Source organism: Phasianus colchicus, chromosome 1 (assembly GCF_987193195.1).
Source record: "Phasianus colchicus chromosome 1, bPhaCol1.hap1.1, whole genome shotgun sequence".
Taxonomy (NCBI): domain Eukaryota; kingdom Metazoa; phylum Chordata; class Aves; order Galliformes; family Phasianidae; genus Phasianus; species Phasianus colchicus.
The window spans coordinates 107,048,143-107,072,470 of NC_143436.1; the positions used below are offsets into that span (position 1 = coordinate 107,048,143).

A 24,328-nucleotide genomic window follows, 5' to 3' on the forward strand; every position below is an offset into this window, starting at 1 on the left:
CGAACAGAGGGCTCCAACCGCCCCGGGAGAGATTTTCTCACATCAACCGCACGCGGCCGAGAGCGGCACAAGGCCGCGCCTGCAAAACACGCACGCACCGCCTGCGGTCGGGTTACGGTGCCGCGCCCGGCAGGGAACGGCGCTGGGCGGGCTCTGCATAACAGAGGGGGAGGAGCGGGGCCGGGCGGGCGGCAGCCGCCTTTGAGGCGGCCTTCTGTCGCGCCTGGCTTCTCTTCGGCGGTCGGCGGCCGGATTGAGGGTGTGAGGCGGCCCCCCGGGCCCGCCCGCCGCCGGCCCCGCTCCTCGGGCACCGGCAGCCGCCCCGCGACCTCGGCAGGGAAGCGGGCGGGGCCGGGCGGTGGGGCGCTGCCGGCCGGGCCATGCCGTGGCGGGCGCCGTTCGTCTTCCTCCTCTTCGGCATCTTCGTTCTCGGCTCGGCCCGGGCCTCGGGCGCAGGTGCGTGCGGCGCGGCGGTCCGAGCGGCGCGGGGTTGAGGGTTCAGGCCGGGAGGGGCGGTGCGAGCGCGGCTGGGCGCTCCCGGGCTGACCTCACCGCGGAGGGGTTGGTGCCGGCCGCTGCCTTCCGTCGCCCCGCACGGGCGCCTTCCTCGCCCGGCGCTGCGGTTCCTGGGAAAGCTCGGAGCGCGTGATGCGACAGCCGATCTGCCCCTCCGCTTCAGCGCGTGGTTCGGGTTCTTGACGTCGGGTCGGATTTAGAGTGTGAATGCTTTGCCGTTTATTCTAAGCTGAAAGGCCCGCTGGCTGTGCGGCGCGGGAGGGCTGAGCACCGGGAGCCCTGTTGGGCAGAGCCTGAGCTCGGGGATGAGGACGAGTCTTCAACACGTATGCCAACAAGCGTGGCACTGAAACCCGTGGCTAGGCCAGGCCGGGTTGGTGTCCCGCACTGTAGCTGTGGCTTCGTGCTCTGCAATGTCAGAGCTCTGACTTGCGGCCTGATGAGCCAGCAGGTGTCTGCATGAGGAGGGAAGAGCCTGAGGATTGTTAGTTGTTGAAGTAAGACCACATCCGAGCCGGACAGAAGGACAGGAGGGCAATTCTGCCTTTCCCTGGGTGAGAGCATGGTGCTGAGGGTGCCAAGATGTGTGCCTAGCACCCTTACTATGCAGATCCTCTGTTTTGAAGTGTAGATTTTGGTATCTCGGTACTACAAGCTGATGGCTGTTACAGAATTTAGTTTGTGATTTCAGGGATGTCAGCAACATTCCTGGTAGCTAATTAAAATACAAACTGTGCTGCAGAACCTCCTCCCAGCACAGCAGTGAGCACTCTGCAGCACGTGGCAGTTTGATAGAGCCCTAAGTCTGAGATTGCTGTCAATGTTTTCAGAAGCTGGTAGGGGAAATCATCTGTGTCCGTGTGCTAATGTAAGGCAAAATAATGAGCATGTGGTCCTCAGAGCAGAGAATGTGAACGAGTGTCCCTCATCCTTCATTACTCTTTTTTTTTTTAAGAGGGAGAAAAGAATGCTGCTGTGGCTAGTTGTATTTTGTGGTGGCAGCCTTGAGTTTTGTACGATTAATTTGTATGGGGTGTCAGACTGCACAGATTGCTGATGGTGTGAGATACCCCGCCACATGCCAGACCAGTGCTGAGGTTGCCAGAAGTGACTAGAAAGTGAAAACTTTTTCTCAAATGAAAGTTTCTAACTAACCGTTAGAGCACAGCAGAGATTAATAGCTTGCCTACCATTTGTAATTGTGAAGAATCTCAGTTTGCAAAGCGGAATGGTCCCTGTGCAGCATAATGTGATGTGTGTTTATTTAAGAGTACTACATGAAAGCTGAGGCTAAGAAACTAGTAAAATACCTAATTAAAACTTGAGCATAAAAGGTTGTTTTGTATTTGGGACTTAGGGCTTAGTGCAAGTGTTTTTTTTTTGTGCGGTTTCCTTCCTGTGTGTGAGGGACGTTAAGATCCTGCCACTACGCCTCTTCTGAAAGGTAGCACTGTAGTTAAATGTTGTAGTAATTGCTTTTACTTCTCTTCTTATTTTAGAAGCTTCTCCACATCTGCCAGCACCGAAGAATGTAACAGTTTATTCCTCTAACTTTCATAATTCCCTGAGGTGGTCTCCTGTTCAAGTGGATGGAGGCTCAGTGTCCTACACAGTCCAGCTTAAAACGTAAGCAAACAGTTTGAGAGGCAACCAAACTTATTTTGCTTTAATCCGGTAACAAATTTGATCTAAAAATATACTAAGAATAAAAAAAGCATAGAAATGAAAGTATGAGCTGCTTATTACAGATGTTTTTATGTATATCCAAAAGTATCTTCCAAAGATAGAGATTCTTGTAGCTTCTCTTGTTTCCACTGCATTGAGTAAAGATTGAAGACTCAAAGAGCGTCCAGAAATGTTGCGTAGTTTCTTATGTAATTCTCACTTTGCTGAATTCTCCCTTGCTCTTTTTTTCCTAGTGCTGAAGAGATGCAGGCATTAAAAGGGCTGTAGAATAAATGCTTGTGAAAGCAGTTGTTTTGTTACACACCCTTTTCTTACAAAAACCCTCTGAGTAGGAGGGGGTTTATTTTAGAGCTTTGATAGCTGGTTATCCTTTGGTTTGTGTTGCAGAGGTGCCTACAACCACTGGAGTGAGATAAACTGCACCCGTATTATCCAGACTGAGTGCAGTTTCCTCCAGTTAGCAAAGGCACGTCGCTGGACAATTGTTCTGCGTGTGAGGGCTGAAATGGGACCAAGGACTTCAGCCTGGGTAGAAACAGACCCGTTTGTGGCAGAGAGAAACAGTAAGTGTTCTTTGTGATGTCAGTACGTCTCTCTAGGGAGACTTGTTAAGTGTTGTAGGATTTTTTTTTTACTGTTATGTGAAAGAGCTAAGTGAGAGATCTGTAGGTGCTTGGTTAGCAAATGGTGCAAGGTCTCTGTGTATTACTAGGAATTTGATCTCCATCAGTTCCTCAGCATTGGCATTAGCAGCCCATTCCTTCAACAGGTATTGAGATAGAAACATGTTACTGATGAGTTTCCTTGGATGGTCAAACCTTGTAAGAGTTACAGCCTGTATCACATGCACCCCTGTCGTTTGTGGCAGTTTCCGTATAAACTGTCTGTTTGTGTTGAACGGATCTCTTTTCTAACAAATCTAGCTGTCCTGCCCTCACTATGAAGCAGAAGGGTGAAGGACACACTTTAAATCATATTAGACGTGTGGACAAGCATGTTACTGTTCTTTATGAGATCTGCCCTATTCCTTACTATGATTGGTCTCGGGATTTGGAGAAGATAAATGTAGAGTTTTAGAAAACCCCTCAAAATAATAAAGAGGCAGAAGAATGGGTTTACAAAGTCTTTGGTTTGCCTTTTCCTGTACTTTGCGATGGGTAATGGTGCTCCATGCTGGAAAGAGTATATTTTCCCTGGTAGTAAAGAATGCAGGGGTAAGGAATTGCCAGAGTCCTGAGTTGAAGGTTACAGTTGATGTATCCATAACTTGTGATGCAGGATTGTTTGTGCAGGGGAAGAGTGGGATCCCTTGGTGGGTTAGGAGAGCATTAAGTGGTTGAAAAAATGCTGCGTTCCCTTTCTTGAGAGAAAAAAAAAATGTTGACATTCAGTGTTTGCTGAGTACCGTAAGAGTAGCTAAATAAAGCTGGATGTAATCATAGAATCACAGAATGGCCTGGGTTGAAAAGGACCACAATGATCATCTAGTTTCAAGTCCCCGGCTATGCACAGGGTTGCCAGCCATACCAAACCAGGCTGCCCAGAGCCACATCTAGCCTGCATAATGTAATATGTAGTATGATGAGCTGTTCAGCATCCCACAGGTTCACTGCTCTTTCTCTGTTTCTTTTCAGCTACCATAGGGCCTCCTAAAGTGAACAGTGTGACTATAAGCTCTGACTCCCTTCTCATTAGTGTCGCACCTCCTTTTGGACCTGAGGCAGGTTACCTTTTCCAGTATCATGTGTCCTACTGGGAGAACACAACAATTACTACTAAAAAAGTAAGAATTCTGATTTGTTTTCTTCTTAATGCTTCTATGACTAAGAGATGAGTCAGTATTTCTTGGCAAAGCAACAGATATGGAGGAAGAAAATGAATGTTTTTTTGAGAGCAGAGGTCATCGTTTGGTGACTTGAATGTAAGTTAGTCTGGTTCTGGCACAAGTAATGCATGTACTACAAAACTTTCACACAGTTTTTTTTTCCTCCATATGAAATCAAGGTTAAATTACACTGCAGCTCCAAGGAGAGAATCTGCAGAGTATCAAAGGTGGCTTTCAAATAATATTTAAATTCCAAAGTTTGTTTAGGCAATTTGGAAATTCTGGGACATGCTTCCTACTTTCAGGGAATATTTGTGTTGGCAGCTTCAGTGACAGGCTGCTGATGCCTGTGTTCCCAGGGCAGAGAAAGGCTGGAGTTCTTCAAAACATGTTGGATATAGTTGGGAAGAGCTTTCCCCATTTGCACTGAGACTCAGTGGGTTTGATCTGCCTCGCAGTATGCCCATGCCTCTGCCTTTCAAAAATGTAAAAGTAAAAATGAAAAAGGAAGAAGAATCACAAGAATGTCATTTTCAAGCCGATTGCTGAAAAAAAGCAGAAAAAAAATCATTTCAAGCCTTCTGTTTTAAAGGTCTTGCTAAATCTGAAACGCCTCCACTTCCTTCCTCCCTTAGACACACGTGTTTTTGACGTGGATCAAATATTTGAGAGTGAAATGAGATGTCACTCTTGGAGGGTTATTTAGGCTTCCCTGAAGCCCTCGCAGGTTAAAAAGCTCAGTCTTGGCAGAAGCATGGATATTTTGCACTGCCTATCAGTTTTTTTTTCCCCTCAGCAGAATAGCAGAAGCGCTGCACTTCAGTGTGCTTCTGTCAGCCTCTGATGGTGGAGACATTTCTCATGGCTCCCTTTTCCTTCCCCCTTCCTGCCTTGCATGAACTGCCAGAGTTACAGCAGCTGTGTGAAAGCGTCTGGCAGCATGGTGTGGTTAAAGTGAGACCTTGCTGTTCGTACCCTTGTGAGTAGGTTTTAAATGGTTGAGTGTATTTCATTTAAAAACAAAGAGATTTCAAATACGTTTCAACATTCCTACTTGATCGTATTACATGATTTCTCTAGATACGTTAGGGAAAGCTGAGCTAAGAAAACTGTCCGTTTTTTGAATGAGAAACTTCAATAAGGGGAGGAGAACTGCACTGAAGCCAGGCTCTGATTCTTTCAGTAACATTTATATCCTTTTTTTTTCTTTTAACAGGAGATAAAGACAAGTGATACACTATTCAAAATCAAAGATCTGAAGCAATTGACACTTTATTGTTTTACAATTCGAGTAGAATTGATGACATATTTAGATTTCCAGTTGCTTGGACTGCAAACAGTCCCGGAGTGTTACAGAACAACCATCAGCGGTATAATCCTGTTTTTTTTTTCTTTTTCTTATATGATGGGATGGTTGTAGGACGTTAGGTGGTGTAACTGGTTATATACCTCTATTTGTCAGGAGTATTAAGAGGGTACCGTAGCTAACAATTCATAATTGTCATTAATGCCAAATTAATGAGTAATGGTTTAGTCAGTAGTTGATGGTTTTTGTTACACTCTTCCAGCTGTCCTTATTCTCAGTCGCTGCAGTTTCTGGTGCCCCCAGGAGCTGACCTCCCTGCTAGTTTTGACCAAGTTCAGGTACTTGATGACAAGCCCCCAAGATGTGATGTTGGAGTCAGCGGTGCTTCTTTTGCTGAAGGGAAAAGGGAAAAATGTTCTGAAGCCCCTGGCATTAATGGTATTTTAACCAAAAAACAAAGGTGGAAGAAGGGCAGATTGCATTCCCTGTCTGCCTTCTGCCCACCAGCAGTGACTCCTCCAGCTGCATTTGCCCTGCTAGCATGTCTTATAGAAGCTTGCATTAGACTGTGTGCACAGGGGGACAGTGCTGGTGATTTCTGTATGGAATCACCACCGAGCTACTTCTCAGCATAGGTATTTAGAGTGCATCTGTGGCAGGGTTGTGACCTTAGCCTTAGAAGCTTGACTACCATAAACAGCAAATGTCAGCTTGTTGCTTTACATGAGCTGTACAAATATGAACCTACCGTATGTTCTTTTTCAGAGGCGGCCAAAGTTGGATATATTGTAGTAATATTTATGTCCGTCGGTCTGCTTTTAATTTGCATAATAGCTGGTTTCTTTTGCTTATGGAGACACCAGAAAGCAATTAAATATTTGTCTCAGCCACCTTTAAGAATCCCATCACACTTTGAAGAGGTACGTGTAGACATCTTGTTTCTCTTCCCCCTCCACCTCCTCTTGCAAGAGACCGTGAACCCTGGGACTTTTTCTCCTTCCAGCTAACACAGTTCTCTACATTAGTAGAGTTGTTGTCTCAGTCTTGTTGATCTTCCTCTTTTTAAACAGGAAGTAGTCTTTAAGCACAGTTCTTAATTTAAAAGTTCTCATTCAGCATATATTCCAAATTCTTAAACATTCCTAACGTTCTCTCTGAAACACAGAGTCTGTTTAGTAAGCAGGAGAGTACACAGAGTTAAGAAGAACAAATCCTTTTCTCTGACTTCTTTTTTTTTTTCTGATCTTCCTCTTTGCGATTAAGTTTCATATATTTAGTGTAACACTGGTAACTTAACTTTGGAGGCAAGGAGGCAAAGGGAATGTCAAAGCAAATAGTAACTATAAGAGAAGAATGACACTAGAGTTTTCTGATGACAATGAAGGGTGCAGTTCTGATTTATCTCATGCTGAACAAGGCAGAATCTTCTCTCTCACTTGCCCAAGCCATCAGTTGCCAGATTCCTGCAGCTATAGGGCGTGGCCCCAGCAGTGTAATAGAAAAAAAACTCTTCTGTGGTTTATTCCTTTGTAGGACTTTGAACTGACATATTGTCCAAAGATAAGCTTATCAACAATAGGTAATGGTGGGATGTTTTTAACTCACTTAAATGGATGTCTACTTATTTATTTCTCTGGAAAGAGAAGTGGTGCATTTTTAACCTTCTCCTTATTCGGTTCTTATCTCCTTCAAGGAAATCCAGACTAAAATAAATATACATTTAATTAGTATTTTGAATTCTGTTCTAAAACAACAAAGCCTATAGCCAGTAGTACTTGCTCTGGCTTTGTCACTTCTAATATACCTGTTCTGTGGATCGGTAGCTAAACTGTCATTTCCGCTATTTTCCAGTATTTGAGAGACCCTAGCATGCCTCATTTAGAGGTGTTGGAGAATCACGATGAAGATCCCCAAGATTCTGTAACAGTTGTGTATACGGGAGAAGGAAGCAGCGCATATGGTGACATGTTGGATGGTAACACTTGTTCATGCAGCAGCTCCAGCGGTTGTGATGTAACTTAGGTGGCACCTTCGTGAGAACACTTGTATCCAGTTTTTGCAGAAGCTCCTGCCTGCAAGCGGTGCTGCTCAGCTCCCAGCGGGACAGACAATGAGCTCTGGACAAAGCGCAGCCACTAACAAATTCTGAGCAAGACTTCCTGAGAATAACGTGGAGCCTGAGCCTTTTTTAAAGCAGTTTCTGCTGTGCTACAGCAGCAACAATGTTCTTTCTGCTACAGACTAGAAGGGTGGAATTTGAAGGCAAAATGAACACTAAATTGCCTTAAGAAAGTCAGCTGGCTACAATATGACATCATCATATTTCTCCCTCCTCCTCCTGAAGCCCAGCTTTGAGAAGTAATGGCACTTTATTGAGTGTAATGAGGAATTTTTAAATAATTTTATAGCGGCTTTTGTTATTTTATTTGTGAAGTCTGTGTTGTCCTTTACTTTGAGTGTATTATATCCAATCCAATAAGCTTTCCCAATTTGTCTTTAAATTTGTCTTCCATGACTGCTGCTTCAGCCAAAAATGACAGTGTAGAAAGAAACATCATGGTACTTAATCCTCCTCATTGTGAATACATGCAAAGAACTACTCCAAGAAAGGCAAAGGGCAGTTAATTCCATCTCCCTTGGATCTGTGCATCACTGTGATAAAAATGTGAACACAGTGATAAAAAGCATTAATCTGTTCCTTCAGTGAGCCAATCATATTCTTCACAGCAGTAAAACTTATTTTGCTCAGAAGTTATATAAAATATCTTGATAATGGTCAGACACTAACAATCTCTTGTTGACTAGCAGCCCAGCTGCGTAAGTGCCAGGCTGACTGCAAGTTGTGGTTTCAGTACCTCAAAGCAGAAACAGCAGATCACAAATTAGCCTTATGTAATAATCCTATGGGATCTGGAAGGTGTCTCATAACACAGAAGTAATCTCTTCTATAGTAAAAATATAGGGTTTATTCCATTAAAAAATGTAACTTTTTTCATGTTTGATACAAGTTTTGTTTTAAAAAATAAAATTAATGTGCTTGGTTGTTTGCATGTGGCTTTCTTGGATTCTGACCTATTAATGGAGTATGCAGCTGAAACAGATGCAGGTTATCAGTCAGTGCCACAGCTAAAAGTTATCTCAGCTACTGCTGTTCCCTCCCTTCTGGGAACGCACACGACTAGTGACAAAATTAAGCAGTATTTGCCAAAGCATGCTCTGTCTGTGTCCTAGTAGAAGTAATCTAATCCCTTAGATCACACACCATGCCAAGACAGTAGATTTACCTGAAGACTTAGCTTCAAGCCCCATTAAGAACTTGCAAATCAGCCACAAGCTAGAGTATCTGCTCCTTCCCTTTATCTATACTTTTGCACGTGGTAATGTAAACAGATAACCACAGGCTCCCCACAGGAACAGCCTACATGCATAAGGCAGGACATAAATAGCTGTTTATGCACCTCAGGTGAATATCTGGCAGTACAGAATACAACTTGCTAAGTACGCTGTACTACAGAGACTATGTACTAGACTTCTGTTACAGAGGGATGTTTAATATTTCTTAGTTGTACAAATAGGCCACCAAAACAAAAACTGTTAGGGTGAACTCAAAGATTAGCTTCATAACTGCCAACCATAGCAAGCCAAGGTGTAACCTACAATGTGCAACTCCGCATCATCTTGGACTCTGCTGGAACAATCCATAGTGTAAAAGATCTAGGGTTAATCTGAATAACATTCATACATGTTCATGTTCTCTGCGTGGTTCTTACACCAACTACATTCTGAGTTTCGGCTGCTGGAAGGGATGCAGCTTCTACAGTGTCTTATCAGCAGCTATGCAGACAGCAAGTGAGCTTCCGGCAGAAAACAGAGGTAACCTCAGAAAGAAGCTCTTTGCGAGCTGGGTACTCTTAAATAAAAGTTTCTTAACTAGAAACATACAGTAACACACACTGGAAGAGGAGAGTGGAGCGTTTACCTCAATTTGTGCTGTTCAAGTGTCAGATGTCAGACTGGAATTAGTTAGAGGCTATCTTTGTTTCTCACTTAGTAGAAAAGCCAACAACCATTTTCTTGTATGAGAACGTGGGAGAAATGAAAACACAAACCTTGGTTTTAAATATTAGGTTTTGGAAGACTTTCTTAAAAGTCCATATCATTTCAGCTGTTCAGTAGACTACTACTGCCCAATTACCTGGTGATGTTCATTATTTGGAGAACGTAAAATAAAGTTTATTGCAGTTTTTCTGGAATTACAACCAACCAGACAATATATGTACAAAGCTGTGATTAACACCAGTGAATATATGGTAACTCACAACAGGATGACAAAATGAGGATGGAAGTTAGTCTAGCCAGTAGCACAGTTTCAGCTGCAGTATTTGCTTCATATTCTGTTCACTGGAAAGATTCCCCCAAGGGAGCAATTAGATGACTAAGGGTATGCAGTAACCATGCACGTAAGTTATGTTCTGAAGTTTAATGCCACTTGGTCAGCAATCTTGATACACGGAAAGTTATAAAAGCTTTCAGACACAAGGTAGATTCAACTGCTTTAAAAACACATAGAACTTACAAGGAAATCACCAACAGCAAGATGAATATACAACATCAGTCCAAAGCCATAAAACACTGCTGTTCTCCCTTTCTGTATACTCCAACTGGAAGAAAATGGATTCCAGTAGTGAACACATTCCTATAAAATACCCTATAAAATACCTGTGAAATTTGGAATATAAATACATTTTAACTAGGGCAAATGACAGTCCTAAAACTGGCACTTATTTCAAGGTAAGACTCAGCAATAACACAGTCTGCTATATTCCCATTTGAAATACTCACCTGTTCCATTACCTAAGGTAGTAATAGGTGGCAGCAGAACCACTCATTTCTCAACGAAAAGCTTCCCCTGAAGAAAATCTATTCGAGCATAATTTTAAGCTGTCAATCTGATTCTCACCTATTCTTTCTATTCCCTAATGACAATTGGCAGCAGTTGCAGGGTTTTTGAAATTCTAGTATATACAATAAATATTGATTGGCATCTATTACACTGAACAGCAAGAAATAAATTCTGTGCTGCTACCAAGTTTCACTTGTGCAATGGTAATCAAGTACAGTTGGATTGGTCATGCAGAACCTACTTAAAATAGGGTCTTGTTTAAAAACTCACAACCTTTTACCAAAAAATAGCTACTTAATTGGATATAACCGTTCAGAAAAATATAAAACTCAACCCTTAACTCAGCATACAGTACAATTTACCCTCAGGATATAAAGGGTCACTTCCACGAGCTACCACTCACCTCCAGGTACACAAGCAGCCCTTACGGTCAGCTCTTAATAATCAGCAATAGCTCACCTATGCATAAAGATACCAACCCCTTCCATCCTGCTTATTCACTTGCATTTCAACTGAAGCCTCTCACATGTGTGAAGGTTTGGAAGATCGAGTCTTAACAGTCAAATGGAAACTCATGTATTTGAAGAAATAAGCCTGAAGATTTCAGAAAGCCTGACTTTCCCTGTTTAAGATATATACAGTCATATGTACATATTCACAAATCTGTCCTATGAAAAGAGGGAGCTTATTACAGAAATTGTAGTTTGTCTCAGTTCATACAATTTAGAAAGCAAAACGAGAACAAATAAACGTAAATATCTACATACAGAGTACAACAGAGCAACTATGGAATAGACAATGCTGTATTGTTATCTCTCATCCCCATAACTCCTCTGTTCTTCCAAACTTGTAGATCAGAGTACTGAAGAAGAAGAAAGGGAAAAAAAAAAAATAAAAAATCAGGCCATACATTAAAAGGGCATTTTAATAATTAACATACAATCTTACACTGTTTACACCACAAAAATTAATGTCTTTCCAGCAATCTTAACTTTTATTCACATTAGGATCTTTTTTCCTGCTTCTTGACTTTAGTCATGCAAGAGTACAGAATAGATTTAGGAGCTGCTATTTTGCACAAGAACATAACTGGTTTTCCAAACAAAGCCATAGAAGAGTCGGTCAATAGGGATCACTGCCCAGCATTTAACACAGTACTAGAAGGAAAATGGCACACTAACTTCGGTGGGTAAGAACTTCCAAAAGAGGAAGTTTATAATTCAGAGAATGTTCTGGGAACTTTTACCCAGCAGGAACAAATCTAAGTCTATCAGGTATTAGATAAGCTAGCCATTACTATGAAATAGTCAAGAAAAAGACAATAGGATGTCTCATCTACTGCTGGCAGGACAGATGCCAAGATATTTGTTGTACAGAGATGATATTGCCATTATCCACTGTGTCATAGACACTGAATATTTCCCAGAAAAGTGTCACTGCGTAGTCATACATATTCTAATCCAGAAAGAACTGGACTAACAAGGCTTGGACTGCTAGGTGGATAAAGAATTGGTTGGATGGCAATAAAAGAGGGGTGGCCAGCAGGGAGAGGGAGGTGATGGTCCCTCTCTACCCTGTCCTTGTGAGGCCCTATCCAGAGTACTGTGTCCAAGCCCGGGGCTCCCAGTACAAGAATAAGCAGAGCTGTAGGACAGGCTCCAGAGGAGAGCCACGAAAACGATCAGAGGGCTGGAGCACCTCTCCTGTAAAGAAAGCTTGAGGGAGTTGGGCTTGTTTAGCTTGGAAATGAGAAGGCTCCAGGAAGACCTCATTGTGGCCTTCCAGTACTTGAAGGGAGCTTACAAGCTGGAGGGGAACTGACATTTTATGCGTAGCCTAATAGTGATAGGACAAAGGGGAACGGCTTGAAGATAAAAGAGGAGAAACTCAGATGTTAAGAAGAAACTTTTTACTTAGAGAGTGTTGAGGTACTGGAACAAATTGCTCAGAGAGGTTGTGGCTGCCCCATCCCTGGAGGTGCTCAAGGCCAGGCTGGATGGGGTGAGTCCTGGGCAGCCTGAGCTGCTGGGGGGCACCATGTCAGGGGTTGGAACTAGATGATCCTTGAGGTCTCCTCCAACCTAAGCCATTCTATGATTCTATAAACAAGAACAGGAATCTCTGAACAGCACTCTGTCTCTGAGAAGGAGTAATTAAAGAATTGCTTCTAAGCACTGGAGCAAACAGGGTAGTAAGTGATAGCAAAGTAAGAAAAGTAATAATTGGATCTGTTTATAAAATGACTAATATCATCACATCAGTTCTCTATATCATGCCAGTTTACTCTGTGACCCAAGTGTTCTCTGCCTCACTTGCTTCACTCCTCAAGCAAAGATCAGAGCGGGTAATTAACTGAAATATGCGAGGTCTGCACTGTTAGCAGAGCTCCACATTGCTGAAGATCAAGTCTGCTGTGAGCTTTGTTTAGAATTAATTTTCCAGAGGTACCTATGCAGATGAAAGCAGGTGTGTGCAATACTCCTCTAAAAGGAAGGAAACTGACCCAGGTATCTTACCTGAAAAATATCAATGCATTCTGGAAAAACACTGCTAATCCAGGGTAAACATTAATATCTGCAAAGTAAGTAACAAAGGAAATACTAAGATTTTTTGTGCAGAAAAGGGTTTCCAAAACACTCATCACCAACAAGAAAACCAGGTGGCATTGCTCTAGAAAGGCCAGACCACACTTCCATTCTTCTGGATATTCTGTCTTTCAGCAAAAGTATTTTCTATATCCTAAAATAAAATTCAATGCCAGAAGACAAACTGTAATTTTTAAAACACTTTTAGATTTCAATCAAGAGTTTGGGCATTGCGTTTGGTTGTTTTTTGGTTTTGCTTTGTTTGTTCTTAGAACAGTACTTGGTAGCAGTTCCTGAATAACAATCACAGATACCAATGTCTCTATTTTATACAGAAGACTTATATATATCTGGACTGTTTAAAATGGTTCATTGTGGTAGTTCCTAACTTCAATTTCATCAAGCAATGCTCAAATCTATACAGTAAGAGACTATGAAGGGTCCAACAGATTACAGATTTTCATATTCACAATCTTTAGGAAAATAAAGCTAATAAACAAACCATCATATCACAAGATATACACCAAGCTGAAGCAGAATACTTCACATCAAACTTGATGATACTTCCAGAAAGCAGTGCAGCCCATTTCTAAAACTAATCAATAAAGAAACTTACTCTGTGTAACATATGCTCCAAAAAGAATCCACATTGAAGCAATAAGAGAACCAAACATCAGCATAAAGCCAATGAAGAGCCAAACACGAGCACCTGCAGGAAATATTAAAACCCCTGAGAACCATGTAGTGGTGACAGTGTACATGTAGTGACATACAATCAGACACAGAAGGTTCAAATGGAAAGAGTTAAACCCTGTGTAAAGGATATCATCATCCAACAATCGTCTTCTTTAACAAAGCAGACAGGAGGTGGATATTAGCAAACAGTTACCAGAAATTTCTCCTCATCTGAAGGGAATGCCTGTAACATCATTTAACGTCACACGGAGTGGACTACTTAAGAGGTACATTGCCAAAGCTATAGTTTTTTCTGAGGTAAGGATGGCATTCCGATAAGGTACACAAAACAAACCTTTCCTGTGTTTACTTCAGAAAGGTATTTTCAGATGATTGAAATCCCTTCATTTACTTGGTGACCCAAGAGGTTCCGTTCTCTTTCATGCCATCCTCCTCAAGTAAAGGTCAAGATAGATAACTAATTAAAATGCTGGAGACCCCATGCTATGAGACATTGCCCACTCAGAAAGGAGATGACATCACTGCAAATAACCAACTTGCTTACTCGTAGTAAAGGAAAAATCTTTATGTGCAAAAATTTACTCCAACAGATTTAAGAATGAGAGGAAGGCATCATAGCCTCGTTCAAATAGGAGTAAATCCTCCCAGATTTCCCATGAGACATCCTGCAGATCACATGAAAACTGATGCTGGCAGCCACATGGGAAGTAGTAAGGGAATTATGAATGAAAGAAGAGAGAGGGCAGCAGACCTACAGACACTGCACAGTGGGTGACATACAGATGAAACAATGTTTGCAATGTACTCTAAAATAAAAGATTCAGAAGGAACTTGGCTCCATCGCTTACCACAGGCAGAAATTTATTTCTCTGAACAGCTATACGGGACAAGCAGAGAAAACTTCAGGTGTTCAGACTATAAAGAGATCAGATTTTGCCAAGTTTGCCTTTTAACAATGACAGTACCTACCTTTAAGTGTTAACTATGTAAATAAATTAACAGAACCTTTGTCCTACTTCTTAGCTTCCAATTATTATTTAACCACTGCGTGAAAACAAAACAAAAAAATCCTTAAAATCAGTCTTTTAACCCAGCATTACTTTAATTTACCTGTTCTTCCTAAGCATCCGTCACTGTAGCTGTCTCCTCTCACCTGTGCATTTGATACAGCATTTATCCTAGGAACAAAAAAAGCGTGTTACATTTCAGGTTATCAGTTAAAAATCCTAAGTATAAAGTTTTTATTTATTTTTTAAAAGGTGAAAAAAAATTCTTGAAGAATTATTAACATTCTGTACAGTCACACTGTATTACATCACCCTTAATGGAAGGATCCCAACTGGCCTTCAAGCAAACCCTATATTCCTGAAGTTTTATTTAAATGTATATCAAGAGACCTGTAAGCTGAAAAATCAGAACTGCTTTTTTTTTTTTTTTTTTTTAAAGTGACTGAAAGATTGCTGGTCATTTTTTGGCCATCTGTTTAAGTTTTCATTAGCTCTAAAATCACTTTTCAGGAACAACAATAGTCAGTAACACAGTGGTCTCATGACTGTAATATGCTTTTTGATGCCTCTGCTTTGCAATGAATAGCACAAATTTTCAAGCAAGACGTATCCTGTAAGAGGGGACCATTTATTTTCTTAAATTACACTGCTGAGGAAAAAAAACAAACTTCAAAATACCAAATAACAAGAAAGCTGTGAATATCCTTAAGTATCTTTTTTTTTCTCTCCAATAAAAACTCATTTACTTTCACTAAAACCTGTTACTTCTCGCTCAAGCTTGCCACATTTACATCATCACAGCAGATACAAGATCACTCAGAAGCAACTTATAACAAAGTGATTCCAAGTTTTACCATACGTATATGGCCTAGTAAAAATGGTGTGTAAGAGCTTATATCTACTATACAACAAAAGAATCCCTTCTATATACACTTACATGAAAAAAGCTAGTGTTGAAAACACTCCACAGGTATGGAACGCGTGGTTCATTTGTTCTGGCTTCGGGTAAACTACTGCGGCATCTATCATTATCCACCAACCTGTGAAAAACTAGAAATAAATAACACCAGTACTATGAGGCAGGAAGGGCACAAAAACAGACTGATAAATCATGTCAAATGTTTGCGTACATCATTTAATTTTCCTTTATCAAGTACTGACAGAGAAAGCAACTACCTTCAAGTCAGACTAAATGTTTGATAAGTGAGTTCCGCATTATACCTTAAAGTGGATGCTTTCACAGAAGCAGTGGAGAATTGGTTCTGTTTCTATTCAAACTACATCTCAGCCTATGGGTGAGTTCTCTGTACTACTTTAAGGACAAGGATCCAAAATATAAACTATGAATAATATAAGTAATTATACCAAAATTCGACTAGGAATTTTTTTTTTTTTTAATTTTTTTTTTTTTTTTTTTTTTTAAAGAATTAAAAAGATTTTTTTTTAAAGAAGAGATAGTAGGACCAGTTTATTATTATTGGAATCATAGAATGGCCTGGGTTGAAAAAGACCACAATCATCATCTAGTTTCAATCCCCCTGCCACAGGCAGGGTTGCCAACCACCAGACCAGGCTGCCCAGGAAAAAAAAAAATCCAAGAAATACACTGCATCAAGGTGCAATTAACAGCAAAACTCCTCAAAATTTTACAAAAATAACTGTTTTTTGTATTTCCATATTTGTCAGCACAGTTATAACCCAGCTCTTCTCACAGAGGAGCAAACACTCGTGTATTCATAACTTACCAATACACCAGCAACTATGGAAGCAATGGCATTTCTTCTTTCACTCCAGTCAATACACTCACATTCTGGCCACCGGAAGTTGTCCAAGAATCCTGCCATTTCCTCAGATTAGATTGCTGTTCTTGTTCTGCACTTATACATGAATTCTTCCATTAACAGCAGCGTTCTAAGTACCTGAAACATGGCCAAGAATGCACAGAATGGTGAAAACTCAAGATCTTTGACAAACTGTCATGAGCAGTCTTTAAAATGTGTATTTTTGCAGAATTATTCCACACATTCTGTAGCTGTTCTATTGAGCTTCATTAAATAGAGCAAACTGCACCACAAACAGAATTACAACATAAAATCAGCACATAAGCACTGCACTCGATGCATTGTACCTGAGATGTAAATATACTGTTTATTCATTTGTAACGTATAGAAACAAAAGCAGGAGCCAAAAAAGCAAAAATATTTCACCCTAAGTTTCACCGTTTAACCGTAATCCTATCATTGGCAGTTAAAAAAAAAGAGTAAGAGACACACAGCAGGACTTCACATGCAGAGCAGAACCTGGTCTTTGAGTCTGACAAAGGAATCTTAGATAAGACGCCCGTATTTCCTGTCTCCAAACAAAAAAGAGAATATAGTGTCTTTCTATCACAGTGGAAAAGTGATCACCTCAGTGAAACAACTAATACCAAGGGTAAGGGATGTCCTCCTCTGCAGCCAGATGATCGGTCACAGATCTTCACACACAGAAAGATGAAAGCAAAGTTCATCAGTGCTCCTGTGGCCTTTCCTTGTTTTGCACTCTCAAAATGGTTCCATATGTACTTCATTTGTTCCTCTTCAGTCCCTGAAACTATTTATCTTCCTCAAGCAGTAATCTCTACTCTTCCTGCCAGAATCTCTCTCTTCCCCTCATACCCTCTTGATCACTCATAGCAGAATGCAGCCCACGTCTCCTGTCACTGTCTTCACTGGACAGATCATGCTCTGCAGTACAGCTGGCCACAAGCAGGAGTAAGTAATGGACCATGGTTTTTGTTTTGGTTTTTTTTTTTCCTTCTCTACAGAGAACAACAGCGCATATGTCAAATCCACCAAGTTTATTATCTTGCCTACTAATACTCTCAGAAGGAGCAGCTGAGGGAGCTGGGGTTGTTCAGTCTGGAGAAGAGGAAGATCAGCAGAGACCTCATCGCTCTCTACAACCACCTGAGAGAAGGCTGTGGTGAGGTGGAGGGTCAGTCTCTGCTTCTGGCTAACAGTGATGGGACAAGAGGGAATGGCCTTAAGTTGCACCAGGTGAGGTTCAGGTTGGGTATTTGAAAAAATTTCTTCTCAGCAAGAGCGGTGAGGCAGTGGCACAGGCTGCCCAGGGAGGTGGTGCATCACCATCCCTGGAGGTGTTCAGGAGCCGTGTGGATGTGGCACTGAGGGATGTGAGCAGTGGGCGTGGTGGGGAGGGCTGATGGTTGGACTGGGTGATCTTAGAGCTCTTTTCCTGCTTTAATGAGTCTGTGATTCCATATTTTTTTGAAGATCTATTTTTTCAAATCTGTATTTTCTTTTGGATTCTTTTCTCATAACATACTATTTTTAAAGTACTGATGTATTTAAAGGTGTTAAATTGTTTGCTTGGCCAGCCAATTTAATTAAACTAACATTCAAAGCACATAACAGCTGACACCTGGTACATAGTGCTAGTATCTGTACGTACGTAGTACATACATGGCACAGTAAGACCTCTTCAACTCTACCAAGTCAGTCACGATAAACTCAACTGATAACATACACGATACAATCCTTCCTTCCTTACTAAACACTTTTAAGCACTAAGTTTAAAAACAAAACAGAGGCATTTTGGTCACTCGAAAAATCTCAGACAAAACCCTTCACAACTGCCTTGAGTATCAAACAGAATTTTCACAAATGCATTAGTGACGAGTGAATGTAGTGCAGAGGTTGTGGATGCCCCATCCCTGGAGGCATTCAAGGCCAGGCTGGATGTGGCTCTGGGCAGCCTGGTCTGGTGGTTGGCGACCCTGAACATAGCAGGGGGGTTGAAACTAGGTGATCTTTGTGGTCCTTTTCAACCCAGGCCATTCTGTGATTCTATGATTCTGTGCTGTGTTGATCTTTTTTAAAATATTTTTTTAATATACATTTTATATGATATGGAGCAACTTTCTACCAAAGCATGTTTTACCAGAAATACTGACTCACCAACCTACACTTTGCTTTAACCTCATCTTTGTGCTGAGAAGAAAAGCACTTCGATGATGTGAAGAGATGAGATAAGCACTATCTGCTGGCAGTCTTTCAACAGCAAAGACTTGTAATTGACTGTGCAATTTTCCTCTTTCACTAGAATGGCAGACACTGGGAAACACAGCACAATGTGTTTGCAACACAAGACAGACAAGAAGTTTGGAATTATTTCTATGTGCATCTAATGCTAGAAATCAGCTTTGATTTCACAAAGAAGAGTGCTAGAGCGGGCTGTTGGCAGTAATGGGAATAAAGGAACTGATGCCCCTGCCCTTTTCCCTTGTATAATGTAAACATTAACTGATGCTGCGCAGAATTCCGCAGAGCCTCTCATGTAATTTTCTCAGAAGAGTGCCACGCAAGACTAAAAGTAATTAAACACTTGTCTTCGTATTTCTATAGGCACGTGTAGAGACTTCACAGTCACACAACTAAAGGCAGTGATGCACCATCCCTTCCCGCATGACTGAGCGCGGTCTTGCCCCATGCCCACCACACAGACAACATTCCTGTCTGCGATGGGACAACACTGTCCCTGACCAAGCAAGAACAAACCAGGACTGAAAAGTAACAGGGACAGTTATAGCTGCTGCAGAAATAACATTCAGTAGGTGCCAGCACCTGGGTTAAAGCAACTAGGATATCATTCAGATGAATGCGGCAAAACAACAACGTATCACATGAGGGCTGGAGAATAAGTTTCTTCATAAAGTTAGGTTCTCTCCCCCAAAGGGACTGGTTCCGTGTGAATAAAATGTGAAAGCGGTGATGAGGAAGCAAAAAAACCCGCACAGGGAAAACTGTCTTATGCTGCAATACTACCAGGCTCCAAAGAACGGGGCCTGCTATTTCCAAAGCAGAAAGCAAAAGACAGGCCAGAGGAAGAACCACTGAAAGCCATGAAGAAGAATGTATTCCTTCCTTTCTTCTTCAAGGAAGGAGAAAGCACCTTCCACAAGACATCGGTTAGAATACGCTTTAAGCCATATACGTGCAGTACACAAGAACTAGTAGAGGATATTCGGCAGTCACTGCGAGGACCTTATAGCAGCACTTCTACCCTGCTTTGTGCCAGTGGTCCCCGCTGGACCACTCCCCCATTTCTGCCACCACGTGAGTTTCACTTTCAGTTTCCCACACACAATACCGTACCGCCTGCCTTTCAGGCACGGCGATAAAAGAAAGGACAGGAGCTTTTGGATTCATAACCCTACGGCTAAGGGGCCAAGGCATCGAACGGACAACGGCCCCCCACAGCCCTCAGCACGACACCCGGCTCCAAGGCGCCGTGACCGCTCCGTTATCCCACGGGGGCTCAAGCCCCCACAGCGGCGACCCGAGCCCCGCCGGCGGCCGTCACGCTGAGGGCGGCCTACGGACCTCCACGTCCCCGCCCCGAGCCAGGCCCGTGACTCCGCCAAAAGGTCACGGCACCGGGGCGGGCGGCGCGGCCGGGCCCACGAGCCCGGGGAGCACAGAACCGCCGCGCGTTGCCCCGGCCGGGACGGAAGGTGCCGGCCCGGGCGCTCCCCGGAAGCGAGAGAGAACGCTGAGGAGACGCGGCGGGAAGCGGGAGCCGTTGAGCGGAGAGCGGAAACGAAGCGCGCGAGCCCTTGCCGCCCCCGCCGCCCTCCCGCTCCCACACCCCTTCGCCCCCTACCGCGGCGCGAGCGGGAAGCGGCGGTCGCACGTACCCCCGTCCTGCGCGAGACTCTTCCGCCTGCCGGGGGGGCGGGGCAGAAGCCCGGGCTGATCGGCGAGCGACGCGGCCCCCCACCAATGGGAAGCCGGCACCGCACGTCACCGGAGGCCGGGCGAGGGAGGAGCGCCGCGATTGGACGGCGCCTCCGCCCGCAGGAGCGAAGCCCCGCCCCCTCCGTATCCCCGGGCGGGGGCGGCCCTGCCCCCTCTGCTCCTGCTCCCCTGTGCGCGGGGCTCGGCGCCTTCGCGTCGCTTTCTTCCCGTAAGGCTGAAAGAGGCGGCACCGGCGTCCTAAGCACAAACTTCAAACAACCCTCAGAACAAACTCCGCCTGGCACAAAAGGTTGGCTAGCCGGACTCTAGAGAGATGAAGGCAAAACACAGCAGTGACATTGAAACTGAATTGCTCCATCCCACATCTAGAGCAAATATAAATTACCATTGCTTGTTAGTCTTTCTTTTTTTTTTTTTTTAATTGTCATTATAATTATTGAAAAAGTGGCTTTTGCACCTGGCAGCTTTTCATGCTACAGGCACAAGGCTGGCTGTAAGTGCCGAGAATCAGGTCTCATCTGTTCCATTACAACCAAGTAGCTTTAAAAAGTACACAAAAGCCATTCCGAATGCTGACTCATCCATTATGGCAACTTCAGTATTTAAACTGCTGATACGTATCTTCATGGAGAGCCAAAATGGATTCCATCAGAGTCGGATTTATTGGAATCTGGTTCCTGTTTACGCTCGTGCAACGAATCCAACTTACAATTAGTTCTTTTCACATCGGTCACTGCATTCATTTAAACAGCAATTCACATCCAATTCCCGTGAAACATAATGAGAATTAAAACCTGATCTTTCTCAGCCTGCTATGCCAAAGGACATTTAAACAAGGAAGGATAAAGGTCAAAGTAAAGGGCACAGCCAGACTTTTACTTCCACTTTGTCCTTACAGTGCTTTACTTAGGCGTCGGTTTCATGTTACAGAAATAACAGCATTGTACAAATCATTAAGTTATACACCGAAAAGTTAAGCACTAATTTTGATTTAAGCAGAAGGGAAAATGGGCTGCAATAGGAGAACTGAATTCACTTGTTCCTTAGCAGCATTCACAAAGAATTAATTACCCACAAGTGAACATCAGACACCCCAATTCCTTTCAATAACAGCCAGGTGGATTTTACATGTTCAGTGAATCTGAAATTTCTTTCATGCTACAGGTTTTAGTTATAAAGTGCATTCAAAAACTTGACAAGAGAGGTGAGCTAATATGATCTTATTTCGATGTAGTACTTAACCACTTCAGTAGAGAAGACTTCCACCCAAACCGTTTAACACCTTCCCCTTTGTTTTCCTTTGTGTCTGAACCAGAAGCCTCCGTGTTTTCCATGGAAGCCTCTGCGCTTTCCACCGAAGCTTCGTAAGTCTTTTGTGCTCGAATGATTTCTTTGTCTGCACTGAAGTGCACCATTTGTCTGCTCAGAATAGGAACAACTAAATTGAAGCTGTCAATTCTTTTGTTTAACTTCCTGACATCTTCCACGAACTGCTCACAGATGTGATTCCATTCCTTTTGCCTATACGGTGTCATTGGCTCTCCGAGCTTACTCCTGGATAGCACTAAGCTCTTTCTTAATCGCTCGATCGTTTCCCGGATTTCTTTCTGCAAGAGGATCCACTCCGGCTGGTATCCGTTGTCTATCAGAATCCTGTTCAGGTTGTGAGTCATGGGATCGATATGCGGACAATCCGAAAACTTCTGCAAAGGTTTTCCTTTCCCGCTGAGGTTGTCGAAATCTCCTTTTGCCATTGATTCCTGGATGAGGTCCTCGACCAACCGTTCAACTGCCTGAGTTATCTTCACTTTTTTGCTCTGTCTCACATCCTTGGCTCTCATAAGGTCCGTTGCAACATACTGGTTTTCAAGTCTCCGCGTTCGGTATGCCAACACTTGCTCAGTAGCACGGTCTACTCTGAACTGCATGTACTGCTTTTCCCTTTGGCTTGGTGTTCCATAACCAACACCTTCAAAACTCAAGTAGTGTCTATGCTGTGGCGCGTTTGATTTGAGCTGGTCTTCCTCCTCCTCTTCCTTATTCTCAGTGGGTTTCTTTTTGTTCGCCACATCATTAAGCACAACTCTGTACGCTTCTTCTACTTTCACAAATGCTGCAGAATCTGCTGTGATGGAACCGCTGTCCGGATGGTATTTTTTGGCAAGACTTCGATACGAATTTCTGATATCATCGAGTGAACATCCTTCCTCAAGCTCAAGAATTTTGTAAGAGTCCTTGACATTCCCTTTAGGTTTGTAGCCTGACAACATTCTATTGCCACAGATATAGGAAAATGGCTTCAGGCTTCTTGGAATCATTGCTTGATATACCATTAAATGATGTCCTATGGTGTTAGTCAGCATCGTATAAAACCACTTTCTATTTCTTCAGGTGCAGATACATTATAAACAAACCTACAAACACATTTTTTTTAAATCATATTAAGTATGTTTATGTGAACTTATACAGCCTGTTCAAGTCTTATCTTGTTATATCATCTGAACCAAAGAAATCCCTACAAAAAAATTCAGACCAGTATACAGTGTTTTTTCTTTTGCAGACTAACAGTGAATTCTGAATTTCTTGTTAATTTCTACTGAAGCAGTAGTATTATGATGTAAATGAAAATTAATTCACAATACAGCTTTCTCCTGCCATAGCAACAGCGGCACAGGTTTGTTATGCACGTCTTGCTTCCCAAAAGGTCTAAGCTTTTCTGCCTTTCTACAAACTCAGTGCAACATAAACTGGAAATATGCTTTTCACTGCAGAATTCCAGTGAACAACCCCAGTTCTCTCAGCTGCTCCCCAACAGACTTGTGCTCCAGACCCTCACAGCTCTGCTGCCCTTCTCACAGCTCTGCTGCCCTTCTCTGGACACACTCCAGGGCCTTGAGATCTTTCTTGTAGTGAGGGACCCGAAACTGAACACGGCCCTCAAGGTGCAGCCTCACCAGTGCCGAGTACAGAGGGACAGTAACCGCACTGGACTTGCAATATTGCACAGCATGTAGATCACTGCTTTCTCTCCTACTAGGTGGTTGGTAAAGGTAATTTTGTTCCATTTGTCCATAAAACCCACATACCTACCACTTAAATTGAATGGTGATAGAATCACAGAATGGCCTGGGTTGAAAAGGACCACAGTGATCATTGAGTTTCAACCCCCTGCTATGTGCAGGGTCACCAACCACCAGACCAGGCTGCCCAGAGCCACATCCAGCCTGGCCTTGAATGCCTCCAGGGATGGGGCATCCACAGCCTCCTTGGGCAACCTGTTCCAGTGTGTCACCACCCTCTGGGTGAAAAACTTCCTCCTCATATCTAACCTAAACCTCCCCTGTCTCAGTTTAAAACCATTCCCCCTTGTCCTATTACTATCCACCCTCGTAAACAGCCGATCAATGAATTATCTCTTGAAATTCAATAACCTGATACGAGGTGGTCCTTACAAAACGGGTTCTTACACCCCTGGGCCCGCTCTAACTACACTGGGCAGGCTGCGGGGACAGGGCCGAGGCGAGCGGAACGCAGCAGCCGGACCTAACCCCGCCCCTCCAGCTCCCAACGGCCGACCCCCACCAGGCCGCGGGGCCACTGGCACTCACGAAGAGGGCGCCCACACGCACTGCTACGTAAGGCGGGAGAGACACCCCTCCGCGCGACGCCGCCTCACCTGCTGCCCGCCGCCTCCCCGCTCCCCTGCCCCGCTCTCCCTGTCTCACACGGACGTCTCCCCGCCGCCCGCCGGGGGGAGCCCGAGCGCCGCCGCCAGCTCTACCGGGAGACACGTGACTCGGCGGCTTGCGAGCGGAGGGGCGATGGCGGGCCCGCCGCTGGGGGCATGCGCGGTGCGGCTCGGCAGGCGGCAATATGGCGGCTGGTGCGCTTGGCTATTTGTGTGTGTGGTTATACGTGCAATCTAGCGCTGAACCCATCCCCCCATGCCCACTGCCCACATCCCTCAGTGCCACATCCACACGGCTCCTGAACACCTCCAGGGATGGTGACTGCACCACCTCCCTGGGCAGCCTGTGCCACTGCC

The 24,328-nt window shown here is 43.5% G+C and overlaps 4 protein-coding genes across 14 annotated transcripts in view; 2 read left to right on the forward strand and 2 right to left on the reverse strand.

The window, feature by feature from the left end:
• IFNGR2 (interferon gamma receptor 2) lies at window positions 1-8,381 on the forward strand. The gene is made up of 7 exons (XM_031612729.2): window positions 1-456; window positions 2,016-2,142; window positions 2,590-2,765; window positions 3,837-3,985; window positions 5,244-5,397; window positions 6,099-6,253; window positions 7,185-8,381. The coding sequence occupies exons 1-7, from the start codon at window positions 381-383 to the stop codon at window positions 7,353-7,355; spliced, it is 1,008 nt and encodes a 335-aa protein (XP_031468589.2). The 5' UTR covers window positions 1-380; the 3' UTR covers window positions 7,356-8,381.
• Window positions 5,268-24,048, reverse strand: TMEM50B (transmembrane protein 50B). Of its 7 annotated transcripts, none has more exons than XR_016459145.1 (8): window positions 20,223-20,325; window positions 16,270-16,443; window positions 15,462-15,574; window positions 14,628-14,695; window positions 13,438-13,530; window positions 12,753-12,810; window positions 9,313-11,098; window positions 5,603-5,726 (listed from the first exon to the last, which is right to left on the reverse strand). XR_016459145.1 is itself a non-coding variant. In XM_090122170.1 (8 exons), the coding sequence occupies exons 2-7, from the start codon at window positions 16,366-16,368 to the stop codon at window positions 11,053-11,055; spliced, it is 477 nt and encodes a 158-aa protein (XP_089978296.1). In that variant the 5' UTR covers window positions 16,369-16,443; window positions 20,223-20,325; the 3' UTR covers window positions 5,604-5,726; window positions 11,004-11,052. The 7 variants fall into 7 exon arrangements, 6 of the variants coding, with proteins under 6 accessions (XP_031468592.1, XP_031468590.1, XP_031468593.1 ...); XM_090122170.1 differs by having other exon boundaries at window positions 5,604-5,726; window positions 11,004-11,098; XM_031612732.2 differs by lacking the exons at window positions 9,313-11,098; window positions 20,223-20,325 and adding an exon at window positions 23,960-24,048 and having other exon boundaries at window positions 5,268-5,726.
• On the reverse strand, window positions 20,714-24,075 carry DNAJC28 (DnaJ heat shock protein family (Hsp40) member C28). 2 transcript variants are annotated; one of them, XM_031612727.2, is made up of 2 exons: window positions 23,960-24,075; window positions 20,714-22,697 (listed from the first exon to the last, which is right to left on the reverse strand). In XM_031612727.2, exon 2 carries the CDS (start codon window positions 22,644-22,646, stop codon window positions 21,504-21,506), a length of 1,143 nt encoding a protein of 380 aa, XP_031468587.1. In that variant the 5' UTR covers window positions 22,647-22,697; window positions 23,960-24,075; the 3' UTR covers window positions 20,714-21,503. The 2 variants fall into 2 exon arrangements, with proteins under 2 accessions (XP_031468587.1, XP_031468588.1); XM_031612728.2 differs by lacking the exon at window positions 23,960-24,075 and adding an exon at window positions 23,715-23,854.
• LOC116241974 (trifunctional purine biosynthetic protein adenosine-3-like) overlaps window positions 23,854-24,328 on the forward strand; it is a 24,563-nt gene continuing 24,088 nt past the window's right edge. For 3 of the 4 annotated variants that reach the window (XM_090122032.1, XM_090122045.1, XM_090122039.1), the window contains exon 1: window positions 24,087-24,166. The gene's annotated coding sequence lies outside the window, so the exon portion shown is untranslated. Of the gene's footprint in view, window positions 23,919-24,086; window positions 24,167-24,328 lie in introns of those variants that run through there. The other variant, XM_090122035.1, reaches the window with a different exon arrangement.

Bases quoted from the DNA above. Each gene is read 5' to 3' on its own strand.
- DNAJC28 (XM_031612727.2), bottom strand. From the start codon at position 22,646: ATGCTGACTAACACCATAGGACATCATTTAATGGTATATCAAGCAATG.
- TMEM50B (XM_031612732.2), bottom strand. From the start codon at position 16,368: ATGGCAGGATTCTTGGACAACTTCCGGTGGCCAGAATGTGAGTGTATT. The intron at 14,696-15,461 runs GTAAGTGTATAT...TTTTGTTCCTAG, and splicing joins TCAACACTAGCTTTTTTCAT to GATAAATGCTGTATCAAATG. The intron at 12,811-13,437 runs GTAAGTTTCTTT...CTTACTTTGCAG, and splicing joins TGGAGCATATGTTACACAGA to ATATTAATGTTTACCCTGGA.
- IFNGR2 (XM_031612729.2), top strand. From the start codon at position 381: ATGCCGTGGCGGGCGCCGTTCGTCTTCCTCCTCTTCGGCATCTTCGTT. The intron at 2,143-2,589 runs GTAAGCAAACAG...TTTGTGTTGCAG, and splicing joins TACACAGTCCAGCTTAAAAC to AGGTGCCTACAACCACTGGA. The intron at 6,254-7,184 runs GTACGTGTAGAC...GCTATTTTCCAG, and splicing joins TCCCATCACACTTTGAAGAG to TATTTGAGAGACCCTAGCAT.